General features: G+C 39.1%; 2 protein-coding genes across 2 annotated transcripts in view; one reads left to right on the forward strand and one right to left on the reverse strand.

Moving 5' to 3' along the window:
• LOC140950232 (T-complex protein 1 subunit theta-like) overlaps nt 1-17,552 on the forward strand; it is a 295,708-nt gene that overhangs the window by 27,347 nt on the left and 250,809 nt on the right. The gene's annotated exons all lie outside the window — the stretch shown is intronic.
• The window catches only part of LOC140950110 (uncharacterized), a 154,273-nt gene continuing 138,271 nt past the window's right edge, over nt 1,551-17,552 (reverse strand). Inside the window, exons 7-10 of the mRNA XM_073399288.1 lie at nt 16,048-16,140; nt 13,784-13,837; nt 11,398-11,499; nt 1,551-4,769 (exon numbers count right to left, since the gene is read on the reverse strand). Of these exons, the coding sequence (XP_073255389.1) occupies nt 1,642-4,769; nt 11,398-11,499; nt 13,784-13,837; nt 16,048-16,140 (3,377 nt within the window). The 3' untranslated portion in view covers nt 1,551-1,641. The remainder of the gene's footprint in view (nt 4,770-11,397; nt 11,500-13,783; nt 13,838-16,047; nt 16,141-17,552) is intronic.

Raw genomic sequence — 17,552 nt, forward strand, 5'->3', positions numbered from 1 at the left:
TAAAAAGTTTACAGAGGAACCTATTAACCAGTGCATTATATGTCACATTAAAAAGATCAATTTCGCTTCCCTAACAGAAAATTTGAAATGAAAAAAATATAGGTTAACCCTTTAAACCCTAATATCAAAATTCAAATTCTCATTTGTTATCTTTATACGTTTTCAATAGAATCCGTTGAAGTATCAATTAGATTCATTTTGTGTGATCATGTCCTCAATTCCCATGACCACTTTGTTTTATAAAGGAGTGATATTACAAAGAGAAATTTGACACTGGTCACTCTTAGAGCTTAAAGGGTTAAGCCGCCCTGTGGGAAAAAAAATCATGCAAGACCTTTTGCAAACTTTAAGACGGAATCCACTAGGAAATTGAGTAATTTTTATTCTCAGTGGACAAAAACCTTGTACCAGAATAGTTTAAAGAATATTGCATTCTTTTCGACATTTTTTAAGGCCTAAAGATGTAATTAGTCATCTGTAATAACACCAAAGAAAATTTCTCCTGGGAGTCCGAGAAAATAAATGTCAAATTTCAAAATAATTGTGAAAACACAGGTAAATCTCTGTCTCTCTTTCATATGAAGATGTAATTTTGTGAAATTTGACATTCATTTTCTCGGGCTCCCATAAGAAATTTTCTTTGGTGTTATTACAGATGATATATTACATCTCTTGTTATTCGGGCGTGCCCCAAATAGAGTAATCGAGATGGCTTGTTTTGAAGCAAACTTGCAATAGGCACGCAATACGTGCTAACGTAAACAAGGCAAGTAAAAAGGAGAAGCGAGGCGAATGTCAGCCATGCGAACGTCCTGTACAAGGTAAGAGGCATGTTGGAAAGAAAGCTCCGCTAGCAAGGTACTTTATCCCACTTTTACGATCTCAAACATTAATCTGAATGTTCAGTATTTTTACCTCATCTAAATTTGGAAGTTTGAAGTCCGGAGATGAAAACTCTTAAAAATATTCGTACTATAACGGGTTTTCGTCGCAATAAGACTTTGAGCGATGCTGAATTGTTCTGAGGTCGAGAGCGAAAGGAGATGTTGCGCAAAAATGTTGTTACTTGCAGCCTAGAAAGATTAAAGAAAGATGACAAATACATTTAGGAATTGGTGAATGAACTTAAAAGGAATTGGCCCATTGTCGGTACTAAAGGAGCATTTTAATAGATTCACGTGCGTCTTTGCTCGTAAGTGCTAAAGTCACGTATGTGGGAAAAGTGTGGATAAGATACAGCTGTTTTGAGACGTTTATCTTGATGATCTTGTCTTACATATCAAAATGTACGAATCAATATGTGAGGTTTTGGTATGGGGCTTTCGTGAACAATGTGTATTTGATAATGCGTGACATTTCTTTGACGAGAGGATCGAAATGCACCAATCATACAGTCTAGTGAGTCTCTTATTGAAATAAACCACCCATCATGAGGCAGCGTTTATTCGAGGAAAATGGCGTTTAATGGAGGAAATACGGTACGCTTAGTACAACCACGCCCAAATATACGCTCCCACAGTCTTGTTGAAATCCGTTTAGGGATTCGACACTTTTATATTAGAAATACGGTTTTAATTTCCGTGTTATTGCTACCACAAGAGTAAAATATTAAAAACGCCGAGTAACATTAAATAAAAATTATTAAAAATTCAACTGTGTTATTGTTGAATTGTGTTTGATTGCTTCCGCCAGTGCAGTACAGTCACCAGTACCAAGTCTATTGGATGACAAATCCAACTGTGTTATTGTTGAATTGTGTTTGATTGCTTCCGCCAGTGCAGTACAGTCACCAGTACCAAGTCTATTGGATGACAAATTCAACTGTGTTATTGTTGAATTGTGTTTGATTGCTTCCGCCAGTGCAGTACAGTCACCAGTACCAAGTTTGTTCTGTGACAAATTCAACTGTGTTATTGTTGAATTGTGTTTGATTACTTCCACCAGTGCAGTACTGTCACCAGTACCAAGTTCATTCCTTGACAAATTTAACTGTGTTATTGTTGAATTGTGTTTGATTGCTTCCGCCAGTGCAGTACAGTCACCAGTACCAAGTCTATTGGATGACAAATCCAACTGTGTTATTGTTGAATTGTGTTTGATTGCTTCCGCCAGTGCAGTACAGTCACCAGTACCAAGTCTATTGGATGACAAATTCAACTGTGTTATTGTTGAATTGTGTTTGATTGCTTCCGCCAGTGCAGTACAGTCACCAGTACCAAGTTTGTTCTGTGACAAATTCAACTGTGTTATTGTTGAATTGTGTTTGATTACTTCCACCAGTGCAGTACTGTCACCAGTACCAAGTTCATTCCTTGACAAATTTAACTGTGTTATTGTTGAATTGTGTTTGATTGCTTCCGCCAGTGCAGTACAGTCACCAGTACCAAGTCTATTGGATGACAAATTCAACTGTGTTATTGTTGAATTGTGTTTGATTGCTTCCGCCAGTGCAGTACAGTCACCAGTACCAAGTCCATTGAATGACAAATCCAACTGTGTTATTGTTGAATTGTGTTTGATTGCTTCCGCCAGTGCAGTACAGTCACCAGTACCAAGTCCATTGAATGACAAATCCAACTGTGTTATTGTTGAATTGTGTTTGATTGCTTCCGCCAGTGCAGTACAGTCACCAGTACCAAGTTCATTCCCTCTCAAATTCAACTGTGTTATTGTTGAATTGTGTTTGATTGCTTCCGCCAGTGCAGTACAGTCACCAGTACCAAGTTCATTACGTGACAAATTTAACTGTGTTATTGTTGAATTGTGTTTGATTGCTTCCGCCAGTGCAGTACAGTCACCAGTACCAAGTTCATTACCTGACAAATTTAACTGTGTTATTGTTGAATTGTGTTTGATTGCTTCCGCCAGTGCAGTACAGTCACCAGTACCAAGTCTATTCCATGAGAAATTCAACTGTGTTATTGTTGAATTGTGTTTGATTGCTTCCGCCAGTGCAGTACAGTCACCAGTACCAAGTTCATTCAATGACAAATTCAACTGTGTTATTGTTGAATTGTGTTTGATTGCTTCCGCCAGTGCAGTACAGTCACCAGTACCAAGTCTATTGGATGACAAATCCAACTGTGTTATTGTTGAATTGTGTTTGATTGCTTCCGCCAGTGCAGTACAGTCACCAGTACAAAGTCTATTCCATGAGAAATTCAACTGTGTTATTGTTGAATTGTGTTTGATTGCTTCCGCCAGTGCAGTACAGTCACCAGTACCAAGTCTATTCCATGACAAATCCAAGTGTGTTATTTGAAGAAGCGAGCCAAGAGTACGAGCTAAGAGCAGATGAAGGGTACAACTCTTTTCGTTTTTACATTCTTTTATGCATTTCAATGCAACTGACAACCTATCCTCATCGTTTACTTGCTTAGCAATACACGAGACGAAAGCCTTTATCGCTTGTTCCGATTGCGAAGCTAGCATGCCGCATGTGAACAAAAGCACCTGTTTAAGCTCTTTAAAATATCTGTTGTCGGCAATTAAGGTTTCTGGACAAATTTCGTTGTCTAGAACCTGGCAACAGAGGTGAAATGCCGCAAACAGTTCCTGAAATGTTTTATGTAAAAAGCAATAGTTGAGAGATGGTCTCACTTTTTTAGGGCTACACTCAACGGACAAGAAGCCGAATTCAGGTAATTCTTCTGAGCAATTTTTAAACTCGCCTTCTTCGAGGGACAGGTTATTATGAAGCAGACCGTTCCAGGCGATGGAGCCAAGCTGTCTTAGTTGAGTCTTGTATACTTTAGTGAGGTCTTCGTCTTTGGTATTTGGTAATGGTAATCCTTTCTTTTTCCTATATCTTCTAAGAACACACTCTACCATTTCTAGATACAGCTGTGTACCACTTTCTGCAAAAATACCATCAGAGTCCTCACAAAGAAGACAAAGAAGTACAGTGTTTAAAGGACTTTCTGTCAACTGTTGGAGGTTTTTGTCAGACTCTAGTTTGTTTAAAAGCTTCTGGGCCAAATGCGGTTCCGCTTTGAAATACCTGAAAATGAACTCTCGGGCGTCTTCTTTACTGAAACCTTCAATTTCTAGCAAGGTATCGCAGCACTCACGCACCTCCATCCCAACCTCTTGTCGTGCTGTAGCTACAATGTAACACTTTGGTAGCACTCTTCCTTGAATGACTTCCTTAAACGCTGCAAACATATTGGCAGGCAACTCATCCAATCCGTCAAGTATCAGTAAAATTTCGGGCTGATTACAGCGAATGAATTTGAAGAATTCTTCCTTATCTTCTTTTGTGCAATCTCGAGGCAGAAGCTGGTCATCAATGGCGTCCCAAAGGACAGACTTGAAGATTTCGTTCGCTTTCTCTTTTTCAGATCGAGGGAGAGGTTGTCCTTCGGTGGCCTTCGAAAGGCAAGACTCTATTTCTCGGCATTTAAGCAGTAAAACAACTTCGAAGTTTGGAAAAAAACTTCCTGAAGGATCTTCTGCCACTTGTTTGTTCGCTGTCCAATCGTAAGCAAGTTTATTACAGAATGTGGTCTTTCCTATACCTGGCCTCCCTTCAACTAAGACCGTCCTAGGATGAGCGCATTCTTCGTGGGGTTTGAAGATATGTTTCATAGTAACAGTTTCATCAGTCTTTATTCCCCGTTCTTTCTTTCTGCTCACTATTTTGAGTCTGGTAAAATTGTTATCAAGGCTTAATCGAAACTTTTCCCACCATGGAAAGGGTGCAAACCATCTTTCACGGGTGCTGTAGAGTTGGCGAATGCCATCAACAAATCCAGTTGGGTAAAAACCACCTGAAAATAAAAGATATATCGTGTTTAAGTCGAACCCCCACTTCACAGACACCACCTTAATACGGACATCTCTCTCGTTGTTTTATGGACAGTTTCCTTTAACACTGGCAAGAGCCCTTATATTGTCTCAAAATTCAACCCGCTTTAAACGGACACCTGTGTAAGTAAGCCACCTCTGTAGAGTGCATGGCATATGACTACTAATTCGAGGGTCCTACAGATGTTTCGAGCTCCTCCGAGTTTCCACTGACTTTTCCCCCTTGAGAAAAACAAGTTGCACTCTTTTAAAGCAAAACATTGAAATTATTCCCTTTACACTAAGTCTTAATTGCTTTGTGACGACTCAATTTAAAGGCAGCGAAACGACGATCACGGTTATAATTCTTTTCATGTATTCGCTGATAAAGCAATTTTCAATCTCTAGCGAAAATCACTCTATTACAAGCACAGTCTGTTAATAAAGATCAGCTTAATCAAAACGATGGCGCCGGCAACGAGTGTCACTTGTTTTGCACTGCGCATCACCTACTGCGCATAACATGACGACATCAAAGCTGGTGGTGATTTTCACCAGTCACCTGAAAAGACGTAACGGCCCTCTTTTTAGTTTTAATCGTTTTAATTGTGATTCTGACAACCCTCCCCGGCTAAAATGGTGTTGGGCTTAAAACTCGCCCCAGTCCCCGCGCGCAAAATGCCCATTTGAAGCCGGAATTGCCCCTTTTGTTGTCTCTGCAAGGAAAGAAGAACGGTGATCCCCCTTTTTTTATTGGTTATGGCTAGAAGAAAAAGATATTTAAAGGAGAAAAAAAATCTGGTTAGTAGAAGTTTTATTATTTTTTTTTTATAAGAATGACGTAAAATGCCGCATTTGGAGACACAGTATAAACGGTCCACGTTTTAAATTACTTCCAAGATCGAGCAATTTAAAGTCACTATACTGAAAAATTACAGCCCAGATCAACAAACGGGCTTTAGATTTTAGTATATTTCATAGGTTTTTTTTTGTACGAGAAAGATTTTTGACGGTTGTTCCAGCTTCGAACATTCCGTGCGCAACTTGGCAAAAAACACTTAGAATAACGGGCTCGCGAGGCGAAATCAAGCAAGGTGACCCCATCCATTTACTGCAGATTTTCAATGTACTGACTGTCAATTGGACCAAGTTTTCAAAACACTTGATAGTACACCCTTGTCAGTTAGACGGGGTCTAGGGTTTATCGTTCATATCCGAGAAGACTAGAAAGTCTAACCGTTTGCAGATGTCTTTCTAAAGGCAGCACGTTCTCCTTAGATATTTAAAAAACCCTGAGTGTTGGTCCGGCCGGGGCTTGAACCAGCGGCCTCCAGCTCGGCAGACCTGCGCTTAACCAATTGAGCTAACCAGGCGGGGTTAATGAAGTGCGGTGGATATGAAGCCCGGCCAACTTCATTGTCATGTTTTTGTTCGCTTTTTTGGACTTGACCGCGCACCTTTCATTGTGAACTAACGGACCAATAGCAACGTCCTATAAATTTATTCAGTCATAATTTGTGAACCAAGACAAAACATTGTACACGCTCAGCGAGCCCTCAACAGAACCTGCACCCCATTGTTTCCATCTTTGATTTTTGCGGGCTTTCAGAACCTGTGTCCTCTACTAAAATAACGGGACCACTTGCACTATTTTCCTTCCCATGACCTGGACATTCAAGAACAAAAATAGCCAGAATTTCAGCCGTCTCCTCGAGTCGCAAACTTTTTTGTTTACGACATTATTAAAACAAGTTGCTTCTTCTTTCGGAACATGTAAATTACATAACTTGAAAGATGAGTGCCCTTAAATGCAGAAACTAAATTCTGTCACTGAATTGGAAGCATAGATTTCTTCGAGAATCTCTTGATTGATTCTTATTTTCCAACAATTTAAGGTCGAGATTTTGAACATTGAATCTGCTGTTATTGACGGTTCTGTGTAAGCATAGTATTTTTGAATAAAGAAAGAACAGTGAAGAAGCAACTAGTTTTAATAATGTAGTAACCAAAAAATACACCATTAAATCTGGATGAAAACGTAATTATGAAGTGTTTTCATAAAGGCCCATTGGTTTTATGTAATGCTTTAGTTGTATAGACGCTGTATTTTCAGTCAATTTTTTCGCACGTTTCTTCGATAGTTTGCCGATAAAACGCACATGGTTTAAAGAGCAAAAACGGTTGTAAAACTAAAAAGGAACTAATTATACTGTTCAATAAATCTTTGTAATTAGCAATTATTGAATGAATAATAAATGGCTTTATTATAGTTGCTACATTTTGCATGATGTGCCGTGTGCTTTTGTTCATATTTATTGTTTCAAGGAAATGTGTTAGTCGGTTGCTCTATTCAAACCTGCTGGCTACTTCAATTTTTATTGCAACCCCTGCAGCTGGATCGGCCACTTGGTTGAAAGCCGGCTTTAATCTACCCACCACTTAACTGAGGGATTGATATGGCTGTATTGCAGACTCCTTAGCAAAAGACTTATCTCACGCAAACGGCTATTATTTTTCTAGCACATTGCAAATCCTCGTACTCTAGAAGCTGGTTCCGAGTTATGAAGCCCGTCAGACGTCTTTGTTATAATATATAGATTTAGCCGGGGCTAAAAGTGAGGCTCCCATTAATAAATTTATAATTCAAATCAAACAATAATCTTGTATTTCACAATTCAGTTAACTTTAGAGCACATTCATGTGACTTTTGAGGGAAAGGCTAAGTGATCTCAGAGAAAAATAATTTGCAGACAGCCCAAGAGTGAACAAAATCTTACATCGAGTTGATAGCCTCATATGTACACCTAAAACTGGCAATCATCTTCGATCACATTTAAAAGCCATAATGGCTCTAGATCACCGTACATTAGGTCTGGAAAAAAATCAGGCCCAATTTTTTGCGTTCGAGAAGTTTAGTTTACGAAATCTTGCCAACAAATCTGGGTGCGTGTAAACCAACCCTTTATGCCATTTATACATCACATCTGAGTTGAAACAGTACTATGAGGCACTGTTTTTATCATACAGACCTCGGAAAGAATGCAGTATTTCACAATTTTGCAATACAAATTGCACTCATTCAATATTCTGGACAATCGAAGCATGCGTGGGCTTTTAGCTAAACCGTTAAAAAAATTTCCAAAATCATCTGTACGGCCAGCCGGTTCTCATTTTTGCAGTGCGAGATGTGGTCGAGTGTTTAAATAAACATTAATACAGTTACGCTCCAACATAATAAAGAATTTATGATGTTTATTTTTTATTTAATGGTTTTATCGATGGGTAATCTTCAATTTTGAAAAGCGTTTGATTCGCGCGGCATTTTGAGTACTCCTGCAAGCAATGTTCACTGAACGACTGAAAACAAACGGCACAGCGATTAAAATTACAAGAGAGACTACTAACAATCAACAAAAGAATTATAATTCGGTGAAACATATACAGAGAAAACAATTTTCATTCACGAAGACAAGTGTCTCTAAAAATCCTGACTGTTCAAGCTTCAAACTTAAGTTTATGTTTTAAGCCGGCTTCCCGGTGTTTGCTTTTTTCAAAGATGAACTCGAGGCATGAAAATCGCTCAAAGCTTTCTTTTACAGCCAGAAGGATAACTAAATATTCGTTGGAACGTTTCTTTCTATTTGCGGTGAGAAAATGTTGAAAGGCTTTTTAAAGTTCTGTAAGCTTATATCAAACCTGATACTCAGCCAGATCATTGTCTCAAATCTTACAAACCTGCACAAAAAAATAGCGGCATAAACTACGCTCGACTTCATTAAAAACAAACATCAAATACAATAATTACTCAGGCTTACCATTCGACATGCAGCTCCTGAAGGGTATAAAGTAAAGCCAGTATCGCTTCAGACTTTTCAAACCTCTTACGCATCAAGCAAGGTGAAAAATGAAAACAATGCCATCCGAAATCGGATTTCCGACTTTTGACTAAACCAAAAACCCAATAAACAAACTAGCCATGAATAACAGAATACTTCTGATAGTAGCTGAATTTCATTTTGTACATCCTGAGCCCACGAAACGGTCAAGTGATACTGTTTAGCGGATAGCCTGTTTTGACAGCTGTCAATTGATCACAACATTGATGTCCAATATGTGTGCATTATCAGTTTTCCTGTGCTCCCAAACTGACTAGAAAGTACGAGATTGAACATTGATCGCGATATAGTAAAACAATAAACTGGTCAGCAGACAGCTTCCAAATAAATCACGTCACCTCGATGACTTGACATATGAGCCCGCGATATGCTCATGTGATACTGGTCAGTGGCTATCCTGTTTTGACAGCTGTCAATTTGTATTGTAATTTGTATTGTAAATGTCCAATGTAAAAGATGTGGATTTACCAAGACACCCCTGAGACACCCCTTCCTTCCTTTTGATTGTCTCCCCTACCCTACCCGTACAATCTGTAGACGAGTACGTACGTAAGTTCGGTCAATCACGTGACAACCAAACGAAAACAGGTTGACCATATTCGCGGGAGCCCCGCTAAAAATATTTTTGTCAGCTTTCTTTGACTTGACCGTGCTTAACGTTTATTAACATTCCCACCACCACTGAATCAACAAGTAGAAACGAACCAAAATCAAACGATTGTGCCTGGTAAGGGGGCTCTCAACATAAACTGCAACACCGTTGATTTTAGGCAGCTCTCGTAACCATTCGCCTCTATCAACTATATTTTAGCAAAAAAGTTTCGAACGATCTTAACAGAGTTTCATTATACCCTTAGTAGAGTTCTATACCTTGGTCATGACGAGTCTGCTTCATGTTTAAATCTGAAGGTCCTGCAATTGCAATTAATAGTTGCCAATGTTCCTATAAACAGTGCTACCCTATAGCAGTTTATGCAATGTGTTACTCTCTTATTAATCCTTGTGGATACTGAACTTAAGGAACTTTATTTGTTCTTGTTTGTAACCGGATCTACACTGTACAATGTGATGGGTGTGAAGACACATCTGTCAGTATCAGTGAAGCTGAGATAAACCGTACTTTCCGGGCTGTAACCACTTATGTCCTATGTTGCAATTTGGTTCCAAGCATGTCTGCATTGAAGATGTGCATATTTTCAAAGATTGTCATAAAAAGACAATATTTTTGTTGTGGACTGGGACATACTGTATAAGCTGTGTGGTTCGGAAAACAAGTGCAGTAAAGGATTTGTCCTCTCTAGTAAGATATGATGGCAGTTCTTTAGCTGCAGTAAGGCATGTTCAAAGTATCATACCTGTCGCACGACCACGCCCAAATAAACGCTTCCACAGCGTCTTGTTTACACTTCTAAAACGCTGGTGTACACCTTGATCATGGAGAACTCTTTTGCTTGAACCTAAAGCTTTACTTCTAGCACCTGCAGGATCACTGCTTGCCCCTTGCTGAACTTTAGATTTGCCTTAAAAAAACAACAAACAAACAAACAAACAAAAACATGTAATCATTTCTTATAAAATTATAACCAATTATTTCGGCAAAATTCATGCCCAGTTCATAGCCTGGGGCCAGGTTCTTTAGTGAGGGAAAAGGGCTATAAACTGAAAGTGGGGAGCGAGGGGAGGAAAGTTGTTTTCTTGCAATCTAATTTAATACTTCATACTTGTTGTGCCATCTTTTGACTCGAATATTTGATTTGCGTACTTTCACGTTAAAGGTGCGCGTGCGCAGGTATATTTTCCCATCAAATTTTTTTTTGCATTTTGTAGCCCGAATAGACTTCTTTAGCTTGTATGTTTTGTTTTCCCAATAGAGGTCCCGGAGGAACTTGACCCATGGTCTCTTCGTAAATTGTGCGTAGATAACCGGTTGACACGATGTAATTAGAAAGAATTAGTTCTCTAGAGTATTATCACATGACCCGTATTGGGAAAACCAAAACATACAGGCTTAAGAGGTCTATTGCTCGAACTCCTTCCTTGTTTTTTTGTGAATATCTTGAAAGATAAACCCTCTTAACTCGAAAGAGGGCAGCTACACCGAGAGCATAATCATGTATACTTCGATCTACTAGCTTATCAGTTTAAAAAATTGCAAAAAAATGGCAAAAATCCGAATGCTGGGTGGTATCATGGTCATCGAGAAATGAAGATTCTGAAGACAAGAAATGAAGGAAAAGACTGAAAGTACTAAATAAAGCAGCTAAAAGCTACGTACAAAAGAAAAACTTGGCAAGGTAGCCTCAACAGTTAGCAAGCCAAGTGTGGAGCAGGTTTCTGATCTTAAAAATTGGACGAAAAGTTTAACCGTGTCTATATCAGATATAAAAGACACATTAAACATTAATTTCTTTTGTTTTTTCTTTATGAATTATTAACGATTTCCTAAAGCTCTCGTAAGCGACCACCCCGTATTGTTTACAATGCAGTCGCTTACGAGAGCTCATTTCCGACCAGCTCTAGTTACGACCACTTTTTTTCGAATTTCCCGGGTGGTCGCGTAAGAGAACTTTGACTGGGTGTTCCATTGTGGACTTTCACCAATTCCCCCGTAGAGCCCTTTTTGTTGTTTTCTAAATTTAACCCGCTTAAAACGGACAAATAATGACGCGGACACTGTTTATAGTCCTTAAGTGCAGAACTTATCTGCAGATCTTACATGTTCCTTTATCACTGCTCTCTTGTCCGGCGGATGTCAAGGCATCTAACTTTTCTCTAATGGCTGTTATTTCATCTTTAATCTTCTCAAATTTTTCTCTGTCTGGGGATACAAATATAAGCAAAACTTCCGTTAGTTGAAAATATACTAAGTATTGAAAAAGGTAAAGGGCGGCGTGGTTGCCTAATGGTTAGTGCTGTGAACTTTGGATCCAAAAGAGTTCCGGGCTGAAGCCCTGGCGGCAGTCACTGCGTTGCCGCAGTGTGCCTCATTCCACCCAAGTGTATACATGGGTACCAGCTAATTTTATGCTAGGGGTAAACATGCCTTGGACTAGCATCCCATCCATGGAGTGGCAGAAAAATTCCTCGCCGTGTCAAAGAATACCGGGACAAGCTCTGGCCGGATGGCCCAGTTTGCCTCGAACGCAGAGGATTGAAACTCAGGGACCAGTTGTTACTGCAATCTCACGATTATGGGGATTTTCCTAGCAAATCGCAAAGCCTGTCATTCTCCTCAAATTTGTTTGTCAAAAGACGTAAATTAACTCAAAATCTTCATTGCTTGAAATACTAGAATACTAATACTGCCCATACGCAAATTGCCTTCATTTGCTAAAGTTTTCAATTTCTCGCCCATGTTTCCTAGTTCGCTGTGATCTCTTCGAGGTCTTCTCTGATTTTTTCTGGGGAAGACATTCATTGTAAGTTGAATAGTACAATTATAACTAGACTGTAAAAAAGTCGTTTCGTTTTCTTAAAATCGGTATAGCGTAGCGTGCGCGCGAGCCTTTTTCAAACTCACTCCAACAGACCTTTTGTTTGCGCGTACTTGAATACGCAAAAATACGGACTCCCAGAGACAATAGGCAAGGTCCAGCCTCTTGACGTTTAGCCTGTTCACAGACCCTCTATTTTCTCTTTACCGGTCATCAAGCGCGCTTATGCAATTAAACACCGCAAGTTCTTTTGACAAAATGGCCGGAGGGCAAGCTTGGCAAAAAATCTCTCCGGCATCAATGAAAGGATGCCAATACTGATCACTATTCCCTCGTTTGTCGAATGTGGTATTGCTGTCCCAACGACTGGGGAACGTTATAATGAAATTAACATTAGCATCAATCGGTCACTCCAGTGACGATGAGGACCTAATATGGTTCTATGACGAAAGCGACAAAGAATGATAAATGCAAACTTACAAAAGAAAAATGAACGCTAGATACTTTATGGCAACTTCGTCTGAAAAAACTTTTATCAGTTCAATTGAAATGTTAGGTTCTTGTTCAAAATATAACAATAAAGCTTGTTCGATATTAGGCACTGATGGATGGTACAGTAAATGAATGCATATTGCTTCATAAAGGGCAAGAAAAGAGGAAGGTCTGAAAAATGGAACTCTACGGTATCAACAGACAAGAGCTTCCCAAGAATGTTGGAAACAAGGGAACATGTCCATTCACGTTTAAGGGTCAATGGATAAGAAAAGCATTGATTTCCTGCTTTGGAAGGATGTTCGATCAATGTGTTTTTTTTCCATCAGGCCTTTATTGGACAACACTTCAGCTATTTCTCCTGTCTCTCAGCTGTTCTGTTTATTATCAAAAAATGCACATAATGCACCCAAAATTTTGCATAAGCTTGGACTTCAATTTGTGTGCAACGACTGCAACACCCGGGAGAAATTAGGAAAAAATGGTTACAAAAAATAAAGCAAAGTGCAAACAAAGTGTATTATTGGCAATACAAAAGTTGCGTATAAGCCCTGTAGATACATGCAATATAGCAGGACATGTAAACCTATCTTTACTGCTCATGAGGCAAGTTGTCAATAACACCTCAAAGGTTCGAGAGTTTCTTATCATGAGTGTGTGGTCGCTTCATGTTCTTTAAGTAGAGGAAAAGGAGGTAAGGGCAATTACTCAAGAAGTGCTTAAATCCATGTAAATAAAAATAAGATTGAAAATGAAAGTATAGGGAAAACTTGACTCGTTGGCTTGGGGATAAGTATTTATATGTAAACCAAACAGTATTAATTGCATGTCAACGTAAGTTCTTACGTCAGGCTTGCATTATGATGCAAGGTAAATTTTGTGGTTCAGTTTTACCCTTGTTCAAAATTTTGTTTTCAGCAAAAATATCAAGTTTTTGTGTATGGTAATGTACGATACTGAGCACAAAAAAGAAAATGAAAACTGATCACACAAAATGAGAACATTTTATATGACTGAGGAGGTCGTAACTCTTATTCTGTCAGGAGTTAAGAGGGCTACCCTACTGATTTTCATAACGACTGGGATTCCCCCACCCAACAGACTGAGTCATCTTATAGAAGGTGTCTTAATTTTAGAGGGGAATAGATTATTAAAACCTTTTAAAGGCCAACATACCTTCAAGTTTGTCTCGTGAATTATCGCCGTCTTTCTTCAGTTCCTTTAACAATCCTTAAATGAAAGAATAGGTACAATAAGATAGTGAAAAAAACACAGTTCAAGTTGCTAAATACCAAATGTTTGTTTTGTTTAAACACCTTAACTCTGTACTGTTATGGGGGGTCTAAATTTAAAACAAATCGGATTTGATCTCAAACATTGCAAGTGATTTTGGTGAGTTTTGTCTTGGGTGGTTATTTCTGTCTTGGGGATTAGAACTGGCCTCAAAGTCTTAAGACTTACAAACAAGGTCTCGGCATCTTTGACCCTATTACTGAATTTGCAACCCCTTAATTCCTGATATAATCAGTTGAACATGTTGGCAAAAGAGACTACATTACATGCGAACGTAAAAAGTCATAGACATTAGTAGTGTTTTGCATATTTACATCCCTTTTTGGGATTTGTCTCATTTTTCAGGGGACCAATCTAAACAGCCACTTTTAATAGCAAAAACTATAAACTCTAAACTGTGAATAAACCTTTAAAGGCATACCATTTTAATAATTATTTTATATTCAGATGATATAAAATTTTGTGCAGGTCATAAAACTTCGTGTCAAGCCGTGTGTGTCTACACTTAAAAAAGATGATAAGGAGATGATGGCAGACATTGCAAGTGTCATCTTATTACTAGCAGTCTCAGAAGAAAGACTTTAACAGATTATGGAAGCCAAAGAAGTAGATTCCGTGTTTAGGAAGATCACAACTTACTGCTTCAAGAAGTGGCCTGACAAGCACTCATTAATAAAAAAGGATGCCATAAAAACCTACTGGCAGTACAGTATTGCACAGACCCTGGAGGATTCAAGAGGATCGTCATTCCCACCTCCGTGTGATTAGAAATCCTCGCAAAGATCCATAAAGGACACTACAGGATTGCAAAATGCCGAGAGTGTGGTGCCACGGGAAAGCAGAGATGACCAGGAACTAGTGCAACAATCCAGAGATGCGCACTACACATAGACAAGAGGCCTGAACAGCATATTGCGGCACCTCTATTGCTCCTGCCAGAAGGTGGCTTCAGTCCTCCTCGAATTGAAAGGCATGGACTACCTGATACATGTAGCTTTTGACTACTTTTCAAGGTATGTAAAAGTGGCAGCCATGAAAAAAACAACAAGTCAACTGAGATCATTGGGGCACTGAGCGCCATATTTGCCACACGGTACAAGAGATCCCCGAAAAAGTGTGATCTGAACAAGTTTTTCAGTTTGACATATCAGAATTCACCAGTTGTTCCAAAGAATAAATAAAGGATTTAAACACACCACTAGTACTCCAAGATTTTCCCCCAGCTGAATAGAGAAGTCAAGCGTAACGTCTGTACAGCCAAGAATATCTTAAAAAAGAAAAGGACCCTGGAAAAGGGCTGCTCGCTTACAGATCAACGCCACCAGCATGCCAGTACCTTCCCCCCAAGCTGCTAAAGGAAAGGCAGAACGGAAAAAGTGTACAAAAACATTTCACACTCAGCTTGATCCAAGGTGGCCTGATCTGCAATCACTGTGAGCAAAATGGACAATTAAGTACGCTAAAGCGCCTGCAGTCCTCTTTCAACAGCAGGCACAGAACCCTTCCTTTGAACCCAACAGATTCCGGAATAGAAGTTTACATCAAGGACCTCCAGCGTCTGAATATCTCGTAGTAATAGCTGCAGAGAAAGCTCACTTGTATGAGGTGAAGACACTCACAAGCACCATAAGGAGAAGAAACTGTGTACACCTAACACCATTGCCAAAGCAGAAACAGCACCAACCTAAACCAAACAAGACAAACACTTCAACAACTGTCACAACAAACATTGCCGATGCTAAAGTACATTGTAAATCTACAAGCACTTACCCATAACAAAAAAAATACCAGTTGGGTAGAGAATTTTAAAAGGTGACATAATACTATGCTTATTGCATAGTTACATTTTTTTCAGTGAATACTCGAATGTATGGAGTATGTGGCGCTACTTTCAACATTAGGATTTCTGACTTACAATACTGCATGTAGATATATCAGGTCATTAAGTCCTCTATACATATTTTAACTTTAGGTTATCTGATTTGTAATTCCAGGATACAATACATTCACTCTTGTTTGTACCTCATATGAGGCAATGGTCACTTAGATCGATCTCCAAGGTGGCCAGAGTAGAGAGGTTCCCTATAAATTCTCAAGATGCAACTATTTTGTGATCTTATTTATATTTATAAAACGCTGGTATACACCTTGATCATGGAGAACTCTTTTGCTTGAATCTAAAGCTTCACTCCTAGCACCTGCGGGATCACTGCTTGCCCCTAGCTGAACTTTAGATTTGCCTTAAAAACAAACAAACAAACAAAAACATTCAATCATTTCCTATAAAATTATAACCAATCATTTCGGCAAAATTCATGCCCACTCCATAGCCTGGGGCCATGGCTCTTTAGTGAGGGAAAAGGTCAAATAACAGGATGAGTTTGAAGAAAAAGGTAAACTGAACGGGGGGGGGGGGGGGGGGGGCGAGGGGACGACTGAGGTGGGGAAGAAAGTTGATTTCTTGCAATCTAATTTAATAGTTCATACTTGTTGTGCCATCTTTTGACTCGAATATTCGATTTGGGTACTTTCACGCCAAAGGCGCGTGTGTGCGAGTATATTTTCCCATCTCATATTTTTGGCATTTTGTAGGCCAAATAGACTTCTTTAGCTTGTATGTTTTGTTTTCCCAATAGAGGACCCAGAGGAACTTGACCCTTTGTCTCTTCTTAAGATTGTGCGTAGTTATGCCGTGAATAAGATATAATTAGAAAGAAACAGTTCTCTAGAGTATTATCACATGACCTGTGTTGGGAAAAACAAAACATAGAAGCTAAAGAGGTCTATTGCTCGAACTCCTTCCTCGTCTTTTTGGTGAATATCATGAAAGATAAACCCCCTTAACTCGAAAACGGTCACCTACGCCGAGAACATAATCATGTATACTTTGATCTACTAGCTTATCAGTTTAAAAAAATTTCTAAAAAATGGCAAAAATCCGAATGTTGGGTGGTAAAATGGTCATCGAGAAATGAAGATTTTGAAGACAAGAAATGAAGGGAAAGACTGAAAGTCCTAAATAAAGCAGCTAAAGGCTACGTGCAAAAGAAAAACTTGGCAAGGTAGCCTCAACAGTTAGCAAGCCAGGTCTGGAGCAGGTTTATGAAAAGGGAGGGTTGGAGGCGTCTGGTATGGCAAAAAAAGCTCTGCTCAGTCAACCAAGCACCGTTAACGTTCAGCGCGCTCGTCTCGAATTTGTAAAGATATACTAAAGCCTCACTGTGGAAAGGCTTTCTTTTTTGGATGAACGCCCAAAATACATATACATATATTTTTTTTCAACTACGTAATCTAAGAAATGATATTGTTTGGGGGTCGAAAAGGCTCTTCCGTACCAGGTGATAAAAAACCTCAAAATGGAACATCTGGGCCTCTACCGGCGCTACATGACTTATCCAACTCGATGCCGCAACGTCTTTACGGAATGTGATAAAAAACAAAGGGCATGCTGGTTACTGAACTTCTGAATACAAGTACCCGATAGAGCAATAAACATCTTTTAGAAATTTCATGTAAAAATAAAGTTTTGATCAAAAGTTGTAGCGCATGATATTAGAGGAACGAACTTTTGGGACACCCTGTAGTGCAGTGCAAATTTAACTTACTTCGAGTCATTGGGTAAGTTTCAATGAAATTTAGATCACTGGAAAGA

Source organism: Porites lutea, chromosome 1 (genome assembly GCF_958299795.1).
Source record: "Porites lutea chromosome 1, jaPorLute2.1, whole genome shotgun sequence".
In the NCBI taxonomy this organism is placed as follows: Eukaryota; Metazoa; Cnidaria; class Anthozoa; order Scleractinia; family Poritidae; genus Porites; species Porites lutea.